The following is a 22,672-nucleotide window of genomic DNA, read 5'->3' on the forward strand; positions in this document are numbered from 1 at the left end:
TGTGCAAGGGTAAGAACTCTTTCTTTCCAAATCATTTCCCCTGGGGCAGCTTTCTGAGAACCTTAGGACATCTGCTGACAACCTACATGAAAGGCTTCCACTGCACTGCCAGACGCAGGGGCTCTGGAAGCCAAGAAGGGAAGATCCACCCCCACTGCCCCCGAAGATGGAACCAAGGAAGGGTAAGTTTGGAGGATAACAACAAGACAAGGCTTTCCCTTCACTCTAACCCATCATCCCGCCATTTTGCACCTGCTTTTGTCTGTACCACGCTGTCCCCTGGGACACACAAAATGCACAGAGAGATTTTTTTCTTCTTGCAAATGATCCAGGATAAACAAATATGTAAATACATAAGTTGACACCATTTCTAAAGATTTTTAAATGTCTCTACTGAACGTACAACAGCACAAAAAAACTTTTGAAAAAAACCATACGGACCAACTGAAAATACAGACCAACCATAGGAAACCCCACCAGAATCCGTGCTGATGGTTTTAGGCTGAAGGCTGAGGCAGGAAGGAAAAGGTGATGGGTTACGTAGCTCCCAGTTACAAAAGAAAATATACAGGTTTGTGTCGTAGAGACCAACTTTGCCCTCGTACTGGATTTGGGGAAGATGATGTGTCATGGGTTTTTACTAAGAGGGTTGCTTACACAAGGGATTCCTGTAAGGGACACAATGGCTCCAACTGCAGTTTTGTGGAAGATACAGATACAACATGCTGGGGACAACAGAACAGCTAGAGCTCTGGGTCTGAGTGAGAGCCTAAACCTCAGTCCTCGCTTTTCATCCAGACAGAAGCTAAGCTGTTCCCCCAGGCACAGGCCATGGACATGCTTGGGGGAAACCATCATGTGTTTTTTAAAAAGGAGCTTTGAATTTTTTTTAAGGGACTGGCATTTATGATGTGTCTGGCATCAATCCAGACATTTTATAAAGTGTATCATGAAGCAACATGCTGCACTGACATGACGATGGACTTGTAGTCACATCTGGATCCTTCTCGGTGTGACTGCAAATACATTCCTTAAGTATCTTTGTGCTGTTTCCACATATGCAACGTGAGGTCAGTATTGGCTACATTAAAGGATCACTGTACAAAGTGAGGAAAAACAACGTACGAAAGGTATGTAGCTCACTGCCCAGTAAATAAATGTTGAGTCTCTTTCCCTGTTTGACTATAGAGTCCTGAATATCCCACGCAGTAAGGACTGTACAGATACAGACACTGAACTTGAGAGCCGTTATGCAATCCACACTGGATCACGCAGCTGGAAGTGCTAGAGGCATGGTTTCAAAGCAGGACAGTCTCATTTCAGGTCTGATGCTCTTCCCACCATCTACTTAGTTGAGACTCGGGCGTCTGTATCATTTCAACAGAAAATGATCATTGGAGCTGGAACAATTCAAGCCTCAATCATCCTCAGTAAGGGACAAAGGGCCAAAGCTCTGGCAAGAGCTTTGGTACTCACCTGACCAAAGGTGAAGTCCGTCAAAGCCATAGGAGTACAGGTCATCGCCGACACCATTGCCTCCCCATCCTTCCCCTCCGCCAGGGTACGGAGCATAGCCTGAGGAAGAGGCCCAGCCCACCCGCAGGTGTGTGGGCTCGGCTGTTAAGAAGGGCTCCACCTGGTCGATGATCAGCTCAAAGTACCACTTCTTGTACTGCGCCGAGCCCTCGGCGACTCCCAGGAAGATGTTGGGCCGGATGCTGAAATGAAACGTGGGACAGACTCTCAAGCGCCAAGAAAAAGAGAGTACGTTGAATAAGATCACAGGACACGCTGTGAACTGAAGGCAACAGCAATTTTGTGTTTTTTGTATTATCCTAAAGTAGGAAAAGCCTAGAGCCGCTAACACTTGATCAAGTTCTTAGCGGGAGGTGTCAGGACAACATTAATTCTATTTAAAAATATAAAGAATATCTCCTTATTCCATTGAAGGCAACCAACATTTGCTGAGTGTCGACCATGGGTAAAAAATGCTGAAAACGTCGTAGACCTGCGTAACTACAGACCCTTGTTTCTTTCTGTAAGCAGAAGAAATAACTTACTCAAGTTCCATCTCCTGGGGAATTGGTCCAAGCACTCCCATTCTCCCAGCAGCAGCTTTTTCAACTAAGCATTACTAACAAAAATGGCCTCTTGAAAGCATTAAGAAATCACTGTTAGAAATAAGCCAGACAAGAAAGAAAGAAAGGGGGGGTAGGGAAGAAAGAAAGAATGAACGAACGAATGATCGGTAGGTAGGTAGGAAGGCAGGTAGAGAAAGACAGACAGACAGAAATAAGCCAAGCAGAGAAAGACGAATACTGCATGGAACTACTTATATGTGGAATCAAAAAAAAAAAAAAAAAAAGTCAAACTCCTAGAAACAGAAAGTAGACAAGTGGTTGTCGGGGGTTGAGGATGGGGGTGGAGAGGGGCAGATAAAGAGAGGTTAGTAAAAGGGTACAGACTTTCAGTTATAAGATACATAAGGTCCGAGGATCAAATGTATAACATGGTAACTGTAGTTGATAACACTACATTGCATAATTGAAATTTGCCAAAAGAGTAGAATTTCAGTGCTCTCTCACACACAAAAAAGGTAAATATGTGAGGTCAAGGATGTATTAACGAACTTATGGGGCAAAACCTTTCACAATGTATATTAAATCATCACATTCTACACTTTATCCTACAATTTTGTCAATTATACCTCAACAAATAAAGCTGAAAAAAAATTAAACCTAAAATTGCTTTAAAGGGGAAAGGGGAACAGAAGTCACTCTTAGCCAACCTTGTTAAGGGCTGGAGGATCTAATGTAACCAGTAAAATGGTTAAAAGCTCAGGACAAAGTTTTTCTGGTTGGAATGCTATTCTTAGATGTCCACTATTCTGGGCTGGGGGCTGTGCCCCATTTTGGGTGGACAAGGGAAAACCAGACTGGTACCAAAAGAAAGTCTGTGTGGATGGCTCAGATCTGCTCTGCACTTCAGAGAAGTTCTTTCCTCACCTCGTAGATTAGGGAGTGGGCCTAGGTAGAAAATTGCTAAAGAACCTTGGGCCTGCCTGATGCAAGGCCAGTGAGCTCACATGACTGCCCGGGGGCTGTATTACAGACCGGCAGGTAGGACTGTGTGTGAGCCCAGGCTCTCCAGCCTGGCCCTCACAGACAACCCTCGGGTCAACGGCCATGTGACAGAGGATGCCAGAAACCACAGCATCAACATGGGACATCCATTCTGTTAAAAGATTTTAAGGGAAAAAAAAGGTGGTATATTAAAATGAGTACGTTACGGAGAAGGTACAAGACCTACGCAAAAGTAGAGCACGCAACGTGGCACACCGCTTCCGGCCAGATTCTTCAGCCCTCAGGTGGAAATGCTGTGAAAGAGGGTGGAGTACAAGGCCCTAAAAAAGTACCCATCTGTCCAGTCTCATCTCACGTGCCAGCCTCACCAGGGACAAGATGGGTAGGCAGCACTAGCCCTCTTCCTTTCCTGTCTGGAAACAAGCTGGACACTTTGGAGTGATGGTGGTGGCCTTACCTGGTCACATCATTAATCAGCCGTGTCTGCAGAAGCAGGTTTCTCCGGGGCAGCAAGTTGTCACAAATCAGATTCTGGTTGGCTCTGACTGCGACCCCATTGCAGAGACAGAGGGAGCACAGCACATCCAGAACCTGCAACGGGACACAGGCCCCCAAACCTCAGGACCACCAGGAGGGCACCGAGGGCAGGACCTGACTGCCAAGACACATGAAGGAAGCAGGCCTCCTGAAGTAGGGGGGCTGGAGACAAGTGGGAGGACCTCTCCAGAGTCAAGAGTCAATGCCGCCACACCTCCCTCACCAGGTATCAGTGAGCTATGCTGGAGCCTGCTGCCTCTTAGGGAAATGAAGCCGGATTCCTTTCAGCCCCTCTGCCCTCATCTCAGCCCCTTCCCACCAAACTATGCATGTTCCCTGTGATCAGTTCTGCTCAAACAGGTGGGAGTCTGAGCTCTGAAGACAGACTGTCTAGGTTAATATCCCAGCCATGGCAGGACTAGGCTGAGATGAGGCATCAAGAGCATGAAATCCAGGCATGACACCCTCGTAGAGACCTGCATGAGCAGGGCAAGCACTAGAAGGTCCTTCACTGGCTTCGAGCCTAAGCTGGCACTCCCACCCAGCCTTGGCAGCCCTCCGTGCTAACATCAGTAGGCACTCAGCTCTTTATGAAAAGCACTGTTGAAAAGAAAACTACAGACCCATAATGACATAGCTTAAGATTCCAAGTCAGTAGGCAAGACTTAATACCTAACCTAACAACAGTTTCAACCCCCAGGAATGTAACCTTTAACCAGTCAACATGAAAATTTCCTGGTCAGCACTAGGAAATTTCCTGACAGACCCCATCTGCTCCCCTTAAGAGGGTGACCTTGCATAAAACAATGAATTCTTTGATAATAATTTCCTCCCCCTCTCCTCTACCTTTAGAAACTTTCCTTTTCTGTAGCTCTTTGGAGCTCCCCTCTATGGCTAGAAGGGATGCTGCCCAATTCATGAATCAATTAATAAAGCCAGTTAGATCTTTCAGATTTCCTTGATTGAATGTTTGCTATTTAATAGCACTCAGATTCCCATTTGGCCAAGGTCACATAGCAGGCTTGGGAACCTCTTGTGGGTCAGTGGAGAGGATAGTAGGATAGATTCTAGTTCTTGGGTGTCTGGCTGTGATATCAGCAAAATTCATTAAGATACCCTTCTATTCCCGCAAACCGGTATTCAATAACCTTCTACCCGCTCTCCTTCTACCCCTAGAGTGAGAACAGAACTTCAAGAGCCCTGGGGTGCCTGGGTGGCTCAGTGTTTGAGTGTCTGCCTTCGGCTCAGGTCATGATCCTGGGGTTCTGGGATTGAGCCCCGCAGCAGACTCCCTGCTCAGTGGGGGGCCTGCTTCTCCCTCTCCCACTCCTCCTGCTTATATTCCCTCTCTTGCTGTCAAATAAATAAAATCTTAAAAAAAGAAAAAAAGAAAAAGAACTTCAAGAGCCCAAGTGGCCCTGAAACTATGAGACCGGCCACCAAGCCACTTCTGCTCCTCTTTGTTTTCCAGCTACGTGGGAAGTGGAAACAGTCCCCGGCCTCCTACCCACACCGTCTCCTTGGGCTGCATCCTCTGGCGTTCCAATTTTGTGCTCCTATATTGACAGAGCAAACTGTGCTGGGCCAGCAGCGCTCCTCGTCTCTCCCCTACCGGGAGGAATGTGCAAACAGCGGTCGATAAATCACAGGCACGAACGTGGCAGCCACATCTCAGTCTTCGAAGTGGCCACTGAGACCCAGTGCTTAGTGGGGTTGGATGGCTTCAGGTTGTTGGCGTTAGTGTCCATAATTCTCACAAACCAATTTTCTACCTGACTCCCTGAATGTCAATTTCGTTCCAGATAAATACAAAGCACATTTATGGGACAAGCAGAGAAGAATCCCAAAGGCGGTTTAACGGAGAACTCTCACCATTGCCGCTCTGTGAAACATATCGACCGTGGAACTGGAAATCCAGAGGATAATTTCTCATTTTAAGAAAAGAGCCATATGGCCAGGAAATTAAATACTTATCATCCAGCCTATCACACATTTTCATCTGTCCTGCCTCAAAGTGAAGGATTCGAGAGCCTTGCTGTCATAGCCAGAGGGAGAGCAAGCTTAATCCACATACAATAGGAACAGCAAGGAGAAAAAAGGCTCTGTGAGAAGCACCAGACCAACAGTGTCTCACCTATAAATAAATGATGCCATAAAGCAATGGGGCTGACATTGCTAGGCTTTGTTTTATTTTTATTTTATTTTTACATTTAATTTTTTAAAAAGATTTTATTTGACAGAGCACAAGCAGGGGGAGCTGCAGAGGGAGAGGGAGAAGCAGGCTCCCCGCTGAGCAGGGAGCCGGATGCAGGGCTGGATCCCAGGACCCTGGGATCATGACCTGAGCCAAAGGCAGACGCTTAACCAACTGAGCCACCCAGGTGTCCCTGGGCTTGGTTTTAGAAGGCATTTCTTGGGGGGTAAAATGGGGGAATGGGGCCAAACTTCCTTTTCTTAAAAAGCTTAAATGGGTTCTTTTAAAGGTGAAGGGAGTGTAGACAAGGTGAGTCCACCACAGGGGATGCACAAGCATTGAGCCGAGAGGTCATGTGTACTTTGGATGGAGGGGGGCACCTTGGTGACCTCTGGGACGTGTGGCCAGCTGTGGCAGGTACTGCTCTGCACTCACCGAGCTCCATTTCTTTCTACTCCTGAGCCCACAGGGGCTACACTTCCCAGCCTCCCTTGCAGTTAACATGGGCTTATGTGGGAATTCTTTAAAAATAAATAACCATTGTATATCCATGGAAACGTCATTTGGCTGCTGCATTCTGTCCTTCAGCTTCTGTCTATAAAAATAGCTCCGTGCTAAAATGTATTTATTCTATGTAAATACTATAAAAATGCTAATTGTAATTATTCTGTGATTTTTTTTTTAATCAAGTCCTATATTTGAAAATGAGGATTTTGAAGTCCCTGAGGAACAGATTTTTTTTTCTTGCTGTGGATGTAACTGGGTGACTGGAAATGCTTCTATATTGCCTTGGCTGCCTGGGAGCTCAGAGATGATTCGGCAACTGTGTGGGAGTTGATGGTTGGCTTACCTGTGTTCTATCTTTCCCCCAACCCAGGCCAAACCTTCAATTCTAATTTATACTTTCTTGTGATCCATGATGATACTATTTTACCATATATTTTTCTCACGAGTGGCTCCAAATCCTTACAAAAATTAAAAAAAAAAAAAACAAAACATTTATCTGTGACAACACTGAGGAGATCTGCAGTAAGATAGGTTTGGGGGCAAGTAAAAATGACATATTTTATTTTTATTTTAAGATGCTTAGTCCATGGGAAAATTAGAAGGTGACTTACAGTGTTCGATAATCGTTCTTTTTACCAAACAATAAAATCAGTGCTACTAACATAGTAAGATGGGCATGGATCCTGGCTCTACTCATTCATTCCTTTTATTCATATATTACACCTTCAACAAACATGGATTAAGTGCATGCCATGTATAACGTAGGAGCTTGGCACTGGGGGGAATGCAAAGTTGGTGGCTGCCTCGAAAGAACTTGGAGTCCGTGAGAGACATCTATGTGTAAACATAATGACAGTCTGAAAGGCAGAGTGGAGCCGGCAAGTAATGGAGGGCTAGCTGCATCAGATTTGAAATGAGGAGACCATGCAGCTGAAGCTTCAGGGAGGGAGGGGCATTTGCATGAAGTACTGAAGGGCAGACGGAATTGTAATGGGTCCTGGAACACTAAGAAGTGAGGAGATGGGAGGGGTCAGCAAGAGCCTCGGCACTAAGAGGTCGCAGGGCAGAGGACACGGAGAGAAAGGCATGTTACCCGCACACGCTCTCCTGTCCTTTTCACTCCGAAGATTGGGTTCTTTCCCTCAACCTTCCGGACCTCAATTTGACCACGCTGTAGATGAGCGACGGGAACAGAGCTAACAAGGGAAAAATCTCAGAGGAGAGGAGGCAGAGTCAATGCCGCTCTGCACACGCTCTCCGTTCTCAACCTGTCACTGCAGCTGGAATGGTACAGAAAGGGGTTCATCGAACCCATGAGATGTGCAAACCTTTTTTTTTTTCCTTTTTTAAAGAAAACGTCACAACCCTGAAGACTCTGGTTGGACCCAGAGGGGTGTTCAAACTCCAGTCTCAGAAATGCTAACTTGACTAAAAATGCCTTCTAATTATGAATTCTTCACTGCACGGTTTCGTATTTAGAGAACTATAAAAATAAGAACACAAAATTAAACATATTCTCGCAGAACATGTGGACCCTGAAGAACACGCCCGCGGACCACAGTCCGAGAAACAGCGGGAAGCATTCGAAACCGTGAGTGGGAGGCCCAAAGTCTGGTCCTAGTCCCTCATGAATCAGGGGGCTTCGCATCTCAGGGCCCACATGCCAGCCTTGCTCTGGCCTCCGTCAAGTGGAAATAAGAATGCTACTTTCCGGGGTCATCCTGAGCACAAAGGAAAATGCCTGTGAACACAGAGGACAGCACCTGGCATTTGTCAAATGCAAAATAAATGTTTGCTATCATCACCGTCATCATTACTGTTGCTGTTACTGGAAGAGCTGGGAGGTGCCCGGTGGTTCAAAAATCCTATTTTCAGTCACTGTCTTCACGGAAAACTAAGTGAATAGATCAGAGACATGTGAAAACCCAGGACTTGAGAAAAAGGAGCCGCCTGGAGAGCAACACACTACACCTTGGCATTTTCTAAGCAAAGAGAAAACGTCACAATGGAAGTCTGCCCTTCACGTTGTTTACAAAGCTACCACAAATAGCCCTGGTGATGATTTGAGACAGACTTCTCTTTGAAAATGAGCGTTATCCACTCAGATCATTTCTAAGGGAAGGCCTGAATCCACGGCAAGCCAACCTTCATCCAAAAATCCACCAAAAGACAAAGAAGGGACAGATCCTTGAGGAGGCTTTTATGTACCGAGAACATACTGCCTGAACTTTCACAACGTGGCCGGCATTTCTCACACAGTGCCTTGGCTCTAGAAGATGAAAGACTGCTCTGCCAGTCCCTTCGGGTCACATATCAGAGCGGGTACTGATTTGTAGCAAAGTCCTTCAGCTTCCTCGGCCTCCGATTTCTCCACTTTGTAATGGGCAGAATAGTCACCCACGTGCCACCAAGTGACATCCATTACATGGTTTGTGGCTTCTGGCTCACAGACGCCATAACAAAGCTGGTTATTCATTAAGTGCATTGTGTGCTATGATCATAAAGACGACCCAGGAGCAATGAAACGAGGGGCAGCTTTTTTCTCTTCAGAGGGCTCCTCCTGACATCTGCACGTAGCCCCTGGCTCGGCCCATGTGTTACCTGGGTGCTTATCAATTACTCTTATTATGCTTTGCAGGCAGGAAGGAACATGTTGGGGCCGACAGACGCTGGTCTGACGCTGGATTTACCGCATTTGGGAAAACAATTACAGGCCCCACATATTTCTTTCTCTTCTTTGCCAAGCAATTTCACCAATACCAAGGACCATGGCCTTCTTGCTTCCTAAGGGAGACACACTGAAGCGATGGCACAGAGGCTTGTTCTCCTGGACCCCCTGAGATGAGTCTCAAATGAGCAGTGCCCCCAAATGAGGAGGGCCAGTGACTGAGCTGAGTTTTCTCCACTCTGCTGGAGCCCAGCTGCTGCCCCTCATGTCCTCGGCTCTTGAAATACACCCCCTCAGCCTGAGGACCCTCCTGCTCAATAATTAGGGCAGTAACCCCCCATCTACAGGGCAGATATTGAAAGGTCAGGAAGAAACACATTTTAATAGACTTTCCTTGCAGACTGTTCTGCCTTAGACAGATAATTCCATACAATTAGAGAGGTAGAACTTAAAGACATCTCAAATCATTGATGGAGCTTTCCACAGTAGTAAATGAAGTGGCATTATCTCCATGGGGCAGAGGTGGTCACCGAGGCCCCAAGTCACATACTGTTTAGTATCAAAGGGAAGGACTGGCAGCTTCGGTCCTCTTGCTTGCTCACCATGAGATTCATTTCCTTCACTTGGTTTGACTCAGGGAAAATCTGATGTCATTTACTAACAAGCCAGTTGCCAAGACTTTCTAGACTAGTTTTATCTGATTTTTGTGTATCTTCTTTATACAGCTTGGTGTTAGCTATTCCACTACTGAGTTCCTGGACCCGAGGGTGGGAGCCAGTCCTGCAGTTGGCCTTGGCCAGACCCTCCTAGCTCAGTGTCTCCCTCCATCGGCTGGGTGGTCAGGGCTGAAGACAATGAGACGGGCTCTGGAAGCCAGTGGAAACAGAGAGAGAGAACATGAAAGACCCAGTATGACAGTCTGGCTTGGAGTGTGCTCCTAGGCAAGGAAGGGTCTTTCGGAGCCTCCGTTTCCCCCAATTTTTTCCCCCTCAAATCAAAGCCAAGAGAGGGAGATTAGTCCACATGCTCTCAGTAACACACCAGTTATGAAGCAGAGGGTAGGAAAAAGCCAGGTCAAGCCCACCACCGTTTGGGTTCTTCCTTCTGATACCCACCTTGTGATTCCGCCCATGCTTATCCAACAGGGAGATGATGGACTTGATGTGTCCCTCGGCTATCAGATTTAAGGCTTCTGGGCTTTCAGTCAGGATGCAGTGCAAAACTTCCAAGATACCTGCATGAAGTCACAAAAATCACCTGGACATGAACTAAGCTGCGGAACTGACCATCATCTAGAAACCTAAATTAGGAATGAAAAGACCATCCCAAGGGGACAGAATTTTATCGGTTCCTTGACTCTGTTAAATATTTCCGGCCAGAAGAAAGACTGCGGCCATGTCTAGTAGACTTCAGGAGCTCGGCGGCCTACCTCGGCTGTAATTTAGAGGGGAGTTCTATTTAGCACGGGCCGCACCTCCCTCCTTCCTGGACAAAAACACGGACCCTTCTATGTCAAAATACAGTGAAGCAGCAAGTGAAACCAGTCAGAGAAAGACAAATACCAGATGATTTCTCTATGTGGAATTTAAGAAATAAAATAAAGAAAAAAGAGACTCAAATATAAAGAACTGCTGGTTACCAGAGGGGAGGTGGGTGGGGGATGGGTGAGAGGGGGATGAAGAGGGCACGTATCTTGATGAGCACAGAGTATTGTATGGGATTGTTGACTCACTATGTCGTACACCTGAAACTACCATAACACTGCATGTCAGGTATACTTCAATTAAAAAAAGAAAAAAATATAGAGAAGTGGCTGTAAAATGGAATTCTTAATTTGGTCAAGCCAAGCAATACCTAGTTTAAAATATATAAAAAAGCAAATGCCCTGTTTACTACAAATTCTAAAGGTCCTTTAAGTAATTTAGAAAATATCTGGAGTATTCCTTGAATGAGAATTTTTCTAGAAACCACCCCAGAAATTATTTTCATTTCAGATGTTCTGGTATACCAAGCAAACTATAAACTCACTAATTAAAGACTACTTGTCTTTGCCCCTTTTCCTGGCACACTGCATGGTTTTCTGTATTAGGTGAAGGCTGAAGAAAAGCTAGCTGGTGCCCCCGCAGCCTGGCACCTACAAGGGTAACACACCATGATGGAAATACAGGGGAAGTAGCTGGCCAATATCTTTATTAGTTTTACTGAGAAAATTCCCCTTGGTTCTGTTTCTCGAGGCTTTCACAAATTACTACGAAATGTAATCTGGTCCATGGAGGAGGCACCGAAGAATTAACAGAGGCTTGGGGAAAGATACGTGTAGGTGGATAGTCCTTACGAGAGCCTTCCTTTGGTCTGTTCAAGCTCCAGCCATCTCTAGACAATGATAAAGCATCGAATCTTTCAGCGTCCCACAGAGGGGCCCACACCTGTCACGTTCACTCATCTCTGAGGAAGACAACTGCTGAGCCTCACTGCAGCCACTTACCCGTGATAACCTCTCTAGGCTCAAATTCTCTGTGAGTCATCAAGACGGGTTATAGATACGATGTCAGGGGTGATTGAGGTGGGGCGGGCGGTGCGAAACCATCATTTCCTCCTCTCCCATGGTCATCCTTCTGTCTGCTTCTAACCCAGTCAGGTGAAGCGTGTCCAGAGAGGATTTAGACACCCAGAGAAAAAGAGCGCAGGCAGCAAGGGAGGGGACCAGGAACTGGGTGGCAGGGCTGGGGGGCTGGGGTGGGATTAAAAGTACCAGAAGATGGAGATGAACGCACAGAGTGAAAAATGAAACAGAAAAGGAAATCATTGAAGTCTGGGTTAGAGTTTTTAAATAAAGCCATAGTGGTGCCAGCAAGATTTAGGACTTTTTGTTGGGAGTAATTATTTGAGGATTGTTTACAACTCAGTGGAAGAAAGAATTATTCAAAGATTCAATTTTTTTACTTTTTCTTTTCTTTTACAGAAAGAAAAAAAAAAAACCCACCTTCTGTAGTTGTTTCCTGTCGATCCTTACCTGAGGAAGATTCTAGTCTGTCCAATTTGCTGATTAGCCAATCAAGGTTATTAGAGAATTGAGCGCAGTTGTTCCTGTTTCCACGAATGAGAGCAGCTGCAAAGAAGGACACATTTGAACATGTAGGTTAAAGGGCATGAGGATGAGCCTAAGAACTTGGGAAGCTGTCAAACACTTCATCTGCTTAGCAACTAAAAGGAACTGAGTGTGACAATGTTCCCCTTCCAAGCCCTTTGATACAATTGTTCCTATATTTGGAAGAGTAAAAATCTACCATTCACTCAGATATTCCAGAGAATCTATGTACTGAACACCCGTCTACTTGCTGGGGACAGAGCAGTGGGAACACAAGAGCAGACTCCCTGCCTTTATGAAGCAGGTGAAAGAGACAGTGAACACACAAATTAATAAAATTACTTCAGGTAGCGATAGCGAGAAAATATCCACTTGGTTACGGGCTTAAGAACTCCATTCTTTGCACTGTTTTCTTCACCGTAGCTAGGGATTTGCTATTTTTCACTGCTAAAGAGAGGCATCCCAGTGAAAACAACTGAAAAGGTTGGTGAAACTAACAGGCAAATAATAAAGAAACATGAAACTCTAAAATATCTAAAACACATCAGCATATGACAATGGTTCCCCAAGTGTGGTCCCGGGACTGGAATGTGTCACCCGAGAACTTGTTAGAGATGCAAATTCTCTGGGCTTATCCCCCCTCCTCAGATCTACTGAATCAGAAACTGGGGGTTGGGACCCAGCATCAGTGTTTTAACCAGCTCTCCAGTTAATTCTGATGCCTGCTCATGTCTGAGAACCACTGGTAGAGGATATTGCTGTGGGAGGGAGAGAATATGCTGTCAGTATGTTTTCACCAAGCTACACCCAGCAACCTTCCCTCCATAGACCTGTCTCTGCAACAAATCCATGTAAATTGGGTCCAAGCACTTGCTCTTCATTTTGGATTTCAAAGATGGGTTTTACAGAGGCTTGAAAGATATTTGGATAAGGAAGGGTCTTCCTCAGGACCTCTGCTTCGTATCTCCACAGTTAGCGGAGGGCGGAATTTAGTCCGATTTCCAGGTCAGCTGCAACAAAGGGGTTAAGCGCAGGGTGATGGGGGTGGGGGGGTCAGCTGGCCTCACACCGTAGTTCTAGCATTTACTACATGCATGGCCTTAGGGAAGTTACGACATTTCTGAGCATCAGTTTCTTCTGATTCGTGACTAAACGGGTAAGAGCACCTATACCTCAAAGTGTGGTTCCACAGACCAAAAAGAGATATTCCACCGCTTGGCACAAAACGCTCAGTAACTAACTGCTACTGTTGTAAAAATTACTGCTGAGTTTGAGCCAAACCGTTACAAAGTATTATAGTTGGAAGGGATTTTACAAGGTCACACAGAACGGTGGTAGTCCATTCAGCCTGACCCTTGACATCGACAATGGGCCCAACCTGACGTCTCTGGCTCCCCTCTGTCCCACTCAACTTTCTACGTACTTCCTCCAATGGGACATACACTTCAGAGCAAAACCCCTCATCGTATCTGGGCAAGTACCGGTGGCCACCTTCTCACACAGGCCAACACTGTCTTCCACTGCCTTCTTCCCACAGCATGGTGGTTTGGGCCCGTGTGGAGGCGCTGGTTACCCACAGGCCCTGGGACATCACCCCCACCCCATGCTGTGAGAAGAAAGGCTGGGTGCTGGAACTTCCTCACTCTCCGCCTTTATTGCCCCACCAAAATGAAATAATGAGCAGGCCAAAGAAACAGGAATCACGACTGACCTACAAGTGGCCAGTGAGAGGTCAGAGAGCTAAAAAGAGGAACCGTCCTTAACGTGCAGGTGTCCAAGTCTAAACGTGGAGGGCACTGCAAACACGTTCAAGTCTTGTTCCCTCATTTTAAAGAGGAGGGACTGAGGTTCAGAGAGAGTAAGTGACTGTCAAGGGTTTTATGGGTAGTTTTGGCAAAACTGATCCCCACCCGCTTCCCCATGCTGCTGACTTCTTGCTCTAAGTGTGGAAAATACAATAAGCTGCTGGCTAAAGGAATGAACGGCTGGGTGAGAATCAAATGGTTAGAAAAGGCTTCCATGGGCGACTAGTGGCTCAGTCGGTTAAGCACCTGTCTTCGGCTCAGGTCCTGACCCCGGGGTCCTGGGATCGAACCCCCCATCAGGCTCCCTGCTCAGAGGAGAGTCTGCTTCTCCCTGTGACCCTCACCCTGATCATGTTCTCAGATAAATACACAAAATCTTTAAAAAAAAAAAAAAAAAAAGAAAGAAAGAAAAAAAAGAAAGAACTTCCAAGAAGTAAGGCCAGCTGGCCATCGGCCATGCTGTAGCCCCCCCCCCCCCCCGCCCCCGGAAATCGTCCCAGGGAGGGGCTGTGTGCTTACCCAGCAGTTTGTACAGGAGGTTCAGGGTCTCCTTCCAAGCCACGCCGCTCTCCTCCCTTGCAATCCCCGCGAAGTGTGCTACGCTGTTGTAGATGTTCAAGCGGTCAATGCAGTTTAACACGAGGGCCAACATTCCCTGTGAAGGAGAGGTGGGGGGACAGTGAACGCTCCCAATCGAGAAGCAGGATCCTTCTGTTCTTTTCCCTCCCAGGTCATTCACCTTTAATAGCTGATAACGCTAATGTGCACAGAGGCCTTTACGGTGCCAGTTTGGGTTTTGTTTTCTTCCTAAAAACAAAATATACATTCTTTTTCTTTTTTTTAAAGATTTTAATTATTTATTTGACAGAGAGACAGCCAGTGAGAGAGGGAACACAAGCAGGGGGAGTGGGAGAGGGAGAAGCAGGCTCCCAGCAGAGGAGCCTGATGTGGGGCTCGATCCCAGGACTCTGGGGTCACACCCTGAGCCAAAGGCAGATGTTTAACGACTGAGCCACCCAGGTGCCCCCAAAATATACATTCTTATGCTCCAGAGACATTAAATAGCATCCTTTGTGGGGCTGAGTTAGCAATTTACTCATGACAGGTTTGCCCCCATGTGTTTAACTCCATCTAAGGACATATCAAAAGAGGGAGTGTGAATGAGTCTCACAGAAGCTTGTTCTGGGTCTGGCGTGAAATGATTCTGACTCACCCAGAAACAGCCCTCAATACAGTTCCTATTTTCCTGTTAAATCTCAAGTAAGTTCAAGAAATTCCATTCAGATGCACAAGACAGCCATGCTTGCTTCCTCCCTCTCCCGTCAAAAGGGTAGAGACAATAAAACCAAAAGTGGATTTTAACTGCTTTTCTTCTAAATTAAAATATGCCACCACCCAGTGAAAACATCTGTGCCTAGTTGTTCTTAAAAAGATACAGTTTCAGTAGCCTCTCAGCCATCATGTCCCCAGAGCTGGTCTGCTTGGAACAGGAGACTGAGCAGGGATGGGTCTATATGCCACTAACTTTGGAAATGCCCAAGGGACAAGCCCTGTCCCCCACGGGGCACTGCAGGAGTGTGACCACAGCCTGTTACTGCCAACTCATCACATGCAAGTTCAAGGTACGTGACTTTCCGAAGGGCACACCTAGCTAGGGATGAGACCAAGGACGGAGGCAGAAGTTGAGCCAGCGCCTCCTGAGTCCCGAGTTAGTTTTTCCTTGCACCCAGGTCTCATCCCTAGTGACTCAGATGCTCAGGTTCTCAGGAAGACCCGGCTGTATTTGTTGTCTTTCAAACTAAGGTCCTTAGTCGTTTCTGACATGGTAGATCTGGGCATCTGTATTTCATCAAACAGGCTGCCTGGGTAATTCTGACATCTTCTAAAATTCGGGCATCACAGCCAATGCCATGCTTCAATAGCTGAGATTTATCGGACATAGACTGGGATATCCATGTGCACCGTGGCGCTATTCAAAGACAGTCTGGTTTGTGTGCACCGAGGTGCCCTGTCACAACGGACACTGGAGTGTAAGTGTGTGTGGTGGACAGGGAAAGTTGGCTTCCAGTGAATCCTTCTCTTCTCACCTCCTTTCTCTCTTGTTCCTTCACAACTACGTGCACGCATGGAGACAAAGCTAAATTGCAATCATAGGGATAGTACAGCTTGGGAATTTACATATTTATTCTCTCACAGGGAGAATCTCAATTTTTTTTTTAAAGATTTTATTTATTTATTTGACAGAGATAGAGACAGCCAGCGAGAGAGGGAACACAAGCAGGGGGAGCGGGAGAGGAAGGAGCAGGCTCATAGCTGAAGAGCCTGATGTGGGGCTCGATCCCATAACGCCGGGATCACGCCCTGAGCCGAAGGCAGGCGCTTAACCACTGTGCCACCCAGGCGCCCCGAGAATCTCAATTTTTAATTTTCACGACTTACTTCTTCCTTGAAAAGATTCTGCCTGTTCTTGAGTGAGCGGACCTTGTTCTGTTTGTCTTCGTGCCGCATCTCCTCCTCTGGGGGCTGAAAGTAGGCAATCAAGTCCTGTAAGGTCTGCAGGACCTCTTCGATCGGCAGGGTGACTGGGGCAGCCGTGCGATTGTTTCCACTGAAAACACAAGACAGACGCGGCTCAGACGCTGGGCCTTTGGCAAGGACCCTGACGAGCCGAGCACCCGCCCGATCCTGGTTCTCACCTGCCCCCCGTCGGGCACCAGGCTCTGCTTCCCGCAGCAGTCACTGAGTGAGTGACCACACGTGGACATCTGCCAACAGCAGAGCCACGGAAGACAATGTCTGACTCAATGTTAAAGACATTTCGTCAACAAAGGGAAATGACCCGTGCCTTCTGCCATACTTTCTCATTTTTCAAATAAGAACACTTTTAAAAATAATACACTTACTAACTCACAGTTCTTTCGAATGATCACAGATTCCTCTTGGAATAGGTTAAACATAAGGTTGGAAGGGTTTCTGTCACCGGGTCTCTCCCTCCATCTGTATTTTTGTCTTCTCTCTCCCTTTCTCTCTCTTTTTCATGTCTCTGCATGCGTTTTTCTCATAAAGGTTTTATGTGTGTGCACGTACACACTAGCTCCCCCTTCCCCCTTTGTGGAGGTCTCCTCCTGACTTCCTCTGTGTGCCCTCCACTGTCTTTCTCAGCATCCCCCTATCTCTCGACATCCTTCCTCTCTGCCTTCGTGTCCCCTCCTCAGTGTTACCTCTCCCACCATCTCCCTTGCTCTGTTGTATCCCTCCTATCCTGAATGTGTGCTTCTGACTCTGTCATAGTTTTCCAAAAAGTCTTATAATTAAATCCTGTCAATACAGAGAGACCACAAACCTCCACAGATGGCCAAAAAGCCTTCATTTTCCCATCCCCTTGATGGGTACGCTGGTGAACCTTCTGGAGAGCAAAGGCTAAGAGGAGGAAGGGGGAAATGGACCCATCCCCTGTGAAACTGTGTCACTGCCCAGGGGACTCAGAATTGGTTGAATGTATAAATAACATCAGGGCTTTTCCTTGGGTCAATTTCTAAGGAGTTCTCCTCTGCTTTTACAGCCTATTTGGTTATCTATTAATCTGGACACATGCTAAGAAAAGACTTACCTAGGCCTAAAGCAAAGGCTTAACAAGCCTTAAGAACACTCAGGTTACAAAGTAACAATTCCAATTTTGTATATGAAAATGCCAAGTGCATGCAATGAGGACAGAACACCAGTGGATCACAGGCAGGGAGGGCCTTCTCACCAGTGTGTGCTCTGGCCCATGGGAGGTGCTCCGGAAATGCTCACTAATGACTATCTGAGATACTATAGGATACAGAGAGTGGGAAAGAGAGTGCTGTGAGGACATGAGGTGAAGGTTTAGGAATATAAAACCCAGTCAGGAATGACTTCCCAATTTTAGATTCAAGGAAAAAATGAATACAGTTTCCCCTGTATGTTTGGTCCAGTTGCACGGTCCCTCACCCCCTACCCCCCTTTTCTTTAAATTCTGAGTTTACTAAAAACAATGACACCAGTTAAGAATTATCTTTGTGTGATTAAAAAAAAAAAGATGAAAAGATAAAAGAGGCTTTTAGCATTTTTGTAGTTTGAAAGGGCAACTACACAGGGGGCTGGAAAACCCAAGTTATAGTCATTGCCATGAACCGATGATATTTGGATGCCTCAAAGCCTCTTGTGCTTCGTTTTCCACCTGGAAAATAGGAAAGGTACAATCTCTTATTGCCAGGGCCCTTCTAGGTCTAATTTTGTATGGATTCTCGTTGATAGATTGCTTCATCTTGTCCCTTCAGAACATCTTAATATAATAGTTTTCCACAGGACTAAGGCGGACTCCTCCTTCCTAAGAACAGAACACACCCCACCCACAGGCCTGGCACTGGGGACGGTGGGGAAACAGACACGACCTCGGAATGGCTTCATCGTGCTCACATTCTACTCCAGAACCTTGAGGAAGAGACCCAGATGTACCCAGGAGAGGGACAAGATGGCGTCTCGATTCAGAACGAACTACGATGGTACCTCACTCATCCCAGCTTTTTTCCGCTCCCCACTTCAGCCACTGCCCCATTATGTTCTCAGATCTTCGCAAGGACTTCTCTTGTTTGATTCAAATAAGATCTCAGGGGATTCTGACTATTTACCACACTATTACCATAACACAATTATTTATGTATTGTTTCCATTCTAAGGTGAAACTCAGGACGGCTGGATAGTGTCGACTCGTCAGCAGGATTTCTGACACTCCCTCACCTCGCACATCGTTCGTGTGTCCTATCGGACAGCTCCCAGCAACTGCCCAGAGGATGATGACACAGCACAAGCAAACTTGAACCTTTCTTCCTCACTGTTCTTTCTTCTTCCTTCCCTGTCCATTTAACTCCAGTTTGCTTCCCAGACGGCCACCCCCCCTTCCGGTTTCCATTGTACACGGCATGTTCTGTTGGTTTCTCAAAAACGATTGGAGAGGAGAATCTGCTTACAAATTATTTTTTTTATCTTTCACTTCCCAACTCTTGCAAAATTCAAGGACTGTGGTTTTTGCAGCCCCCATTCCTGCTGCATGGGTTTATTTTTCAGTAGTTCTCCTTTCTTCTAAAACATCCTGTGGCTCAGAGAATCAAGAATTTCCCCCACTGAAGGGGGAACGTCCAGAACAGCTGATCGAGGAGCTCAGGAAATCCTCTCTCCCACAAAATAATGACAAAATGGGGCAAAATCATCCAAAACAATTGCTTTAGGACTCTGGAAATTGACTAAAGGCATACAACAAATTGAGAAATATTTTTTTTTGATTTTTTTTTTTTTTAATAATGAGCCTTGGTGGGACACCTGGGTGGCTCAGTCAGTTAAGTGTCTGCCTTCGGCTCAGGTCATGATCCCAGGGTCCTGGGATCGAGTCCTGTGTCAGGCTCCCTGCTCAGTGGGGGGCCCACTTCTCTCTCTCCCTCTGCCTGCTGCTCCCCCTGCTTGTGCTTGCTCTCTCTCAAATAAATAAATACAATCTTTTCAAAAAAATTTAAAAAATAATGAGCCTTGTCAAGAAAAGTATGAGTCTATGGTGTTTCAGCCCAAGGCTGTCCTCACGCCTTCCTCTAGCTTCAGACGGAAGTTCTACCAGGGTGGGGCAGGCCATAAGCAAGGCCACACGCGTGCTCTGGAAGGACTGAGAGGAATGTAGCTATATGTCTGGCTGCATGTGAGGTTCTGGGCAAACAGAAAGCAAAATCCAGGACAGACCTAAAACTGCTTGAAGTCTGAATATGTGATCTAATCCACAGGCAGGCCCATCAGCAAATACTTGTAAGATATACTTACAAGGCAACCAGGCTGGCCTTGTAAGAAATACTAAGGGAAGTTCTTCAGGCTGAAAGAAAATGAATGATACCACACAGTAACTAGAGTCCTCATGTAGGAATAAAGAGCACTGGTAAAAGTAATTATGTAGGTAAATATAAAATACGGTATAAATATATTCATTTCTCTTTTGTTCTTTTATTTAAAAAAAGAAATGAATAAGAAAATAATTGTAACACTGTATTTCTGGGCTTATAATAAAGGAGGATGTGTTATACATGGCAATATTATCACAAGGAGGAAGGCAAGAATAGAATACGGGAGCAAAGCTGCTTTATTTTACCTGCCAAGTTGTATTGATTTGCGGTAGAGTATCACAAGTTAAATATATACCCAGTTGCCTAGAACAACCATCAAGAATATAACTCAAAAAAGTAGTGAAACAAAACAAAAACAAACACCTCAGCAAAGGAATTAAAATGGTAGACTAGAAATTTCTAACACAAAAAAGGCAATAAGGGAGGAAGAGAGAAACAAACAGAACACGAGATATATAAAAATCAGATAGCAACATGGCAGACATAAATCCAACAGTTTAAATAACTGCATTATCTGTAAATGGATTACACACACCAATAAAAGGAGGAGACTGTCAGAGTACATTTAGAAGAAAAGATTCAATGTATGCTCTCTACAGGACACGCTTCATAGACTCAAAGACACAAACAGGTTGCAAGTAAAAGGGATGAAGGACTTATATCAAGCTAACAGTAACCATAATCTGCACGTGAGACCTCTGGAGTGGCTCTACAAAACAGACTTTAAGATAAAAAATGTTCATAGAGAAAAAAGGGAAATGTTTTATAATTACAAAAGTCAATTTATCAAGAAGATAGACCTATTATGAACACATAACCACCAACAACAGATACCAAAATACATGAAGCAAAAATTGAGAGAACTGAGGGAGAAACAGACAATTCAACCTAATAGAGATTAAACACCCTATTCTCAGTTAACATCTTCTAATGTAACTATTTTAATAAAGGGCAAAACCATATGATCATCTCAATAGACAAAGAAAAAGAATTTGCCAAAATCTAACATATTCAAGATAAAAGAAACTTCTTAACAAACTAGGAATGCAAGAGAACTTCCTCAACCCAATAAAGGGCATCTCCAAAAACCCTACAGTTAACATCATATTTAATAACCAAAGACTGAATGTTTTCCTAAGATAGGAACAAGACAAGGATGTCTGTTTTTTCCACTTTGCTTTCACATCGTAGTGGATGTTCTAGCCCCTGCAATCATGGAGGGGGGCGGTGCGGGGAAGAAAGGGCATCCATATCGGAAAGGAAAAAAAATAAAACTTTGTTTATGCACAGATGACATGATTCTGTATGTAGATAAAGAATCCACACCGAAAAAAAATCCTCTAGAATAAAAATTTTCAACTAAGTCACAGGATGCAAGATTGATATTTAAAAAACTCAATTTCTATTCCTCCAATATTATGTATGCAGTGAACGATCTCAAAAGAAATTAAGAAAACAATTCCATTTGTAGTGGCATCAGAAATACTTAGGGATAAATTTTACAGAAGCCTAAGACTTAAACACTGAAAACTGTAAAATCTTGCTGAAAGGAATTCAAGAAGAATAAATAAATGGAAAGACATTCTATACTCATGAATTAGAAGATTCAGTATAATAAAAGTTCTCCTACCAAATTGATCTAAAGGTTCAATGCATTTTCTAACAATATCCTGGCAAGCTGTTTTGCCAAAAGTGGCAAATTCACCCTAAAATTTATATGGGAATTCAAAGGACCCAGAAAAGCCAAAATAATTTTGAAAAAAAGTACGAAACTAGAGGATTCTATCGGATTTCAATACTTACTACAAAGCTATGTTCATCAGGACAATGTTGGTTTGGCATAATGACAGATATATAACCCAGTGGAATAGAATTGAGGGTTCTGAAAAAAACCCTTAAATCTATGGTCACTTGGCTTTTGACAAAGGTACCAAGGCAATGTGATGGGGGAAAGGATAGCTTTTCCATAAATCGTGCAAGGATAGTGAGGTATCTACATGATCCACTTAAAAAAAAAAAAAAGAATTTCAATTCTTACCTCAGACTGTATCCAAAAATTGAGTCAACAAGGATCACAGAGCTAATGTAAGAGCTTAAATTATAAAACTTTCAGAAGAAACACAGGAGAAGGTCTTGGTGACTCTGGATTGGTCAAGAATTCTAGGACATGCAAAAGCACAATCCAGAAACAAAAGTTATGTTAATTTGGACTTCACCAATATTAAAACTTTTGTGCTTCAAAGGACATCATTAAGAAAAGGAGAAGAAAAGCCACAAACTAAGAGAAAATATCTGCAAATCATGAATCAATAAAAAACTTGCAACCAGAAGATACAAAGAACTGTAAAACTTCAGTGTGAAGACAAACCACCCAACCAAAAAAAAAAAAAAACCAGGCAAAGCTTTCATTACATTTTACTAAAGAAGATATATGAATAGCTAATAAGCATATGAAAAGATGTTCGAAATCCTTAGTCATTCTGGAAATGCAAATTAAAACCATAATGGCATACCACTCCATAGCCACTAGAATGTCTACAATCAAAAGTCAGACAATAAGGGTTTGGAGAAATTGGAACTTCATATATTTCTGAGCGGAATGTAAAAGGGCCTATCTGCTTTGGAAAGAGGGTTTTCAGTTTCCTAAGATATTAAACATACCCAAATATCCAGTGATGGATGAATGGATAAACAAAATGCGGTGTTTACATACGCTGTAATGCTATTCAACCTTAGAAAGGAATCAAATTCTGACACGTAAGCTACAATATGAGTGAACCTTGAAGACTTTGTTAAGTGAAATAAGCAAGGCACAAAAAGACAAATTTTGTATGATTCCATTTAAATTAGTCAAATTCATAGAAAGGCTGAATACTGTTTACCAGGG

The 22,672-nt window shown here is 44.7% G+C and overlaps 1 protein-coding gene across 1 annotated transcript in view; it reads right to left on the bottom strand.

Moving 5' to 3' along the window:
* Positions 1–22,672, bottom strand: part of RYR3 (ryanodine receptor 3) — a 586,345-nt gene that overhangs the window by 216,944 nt on the left and 346,729 nt on the right. Inside the window, exons 15-20 of the mRNA XM_044392456.3 lie at positions 16,322–16,490; positions 14,402–14,537; positions 12,003–12,098; positions 10,105–10,223; positions 3,541–3,674; positions 1,477–1,718 (exon numbers count right to left, since the gene is read on the bottom strand). Of these exons, the coding sequence (XP_044248391.2) occupies positions 1,477–1,718; positions 3,541–3,674; positions 10,105–10,223; positions 12,003–12,098; positions 14,402–14,537; positions 16,322–16,490 (896 nt within the window). The remainder of the gene's footprint in view (positions 1–1,476; positions 1,719–3,540; positions 3,675–10,104; positions 10,224–12,002; positions 12,099–14,401; positions 14,538–16,321; positions 16,491–22,672) is intronic.

This window comes from Ursus arctos, unplaced genomic scaffold (assembly GCF_023065955.2).
Source record: "Ursus arctos isolate Adak ecotype North America unplaced genomic scaffold, UrsArc2.0 scaffold_36, whole genome shotgun sequence".
In the NCBI taxonomy this organism is placed as follows: domain Eukaryota; kingdom Metazoa; phylum Chordata; class Mammalia; order Carnivora; family Ursidae; genus Ursus; species Ursus arctos.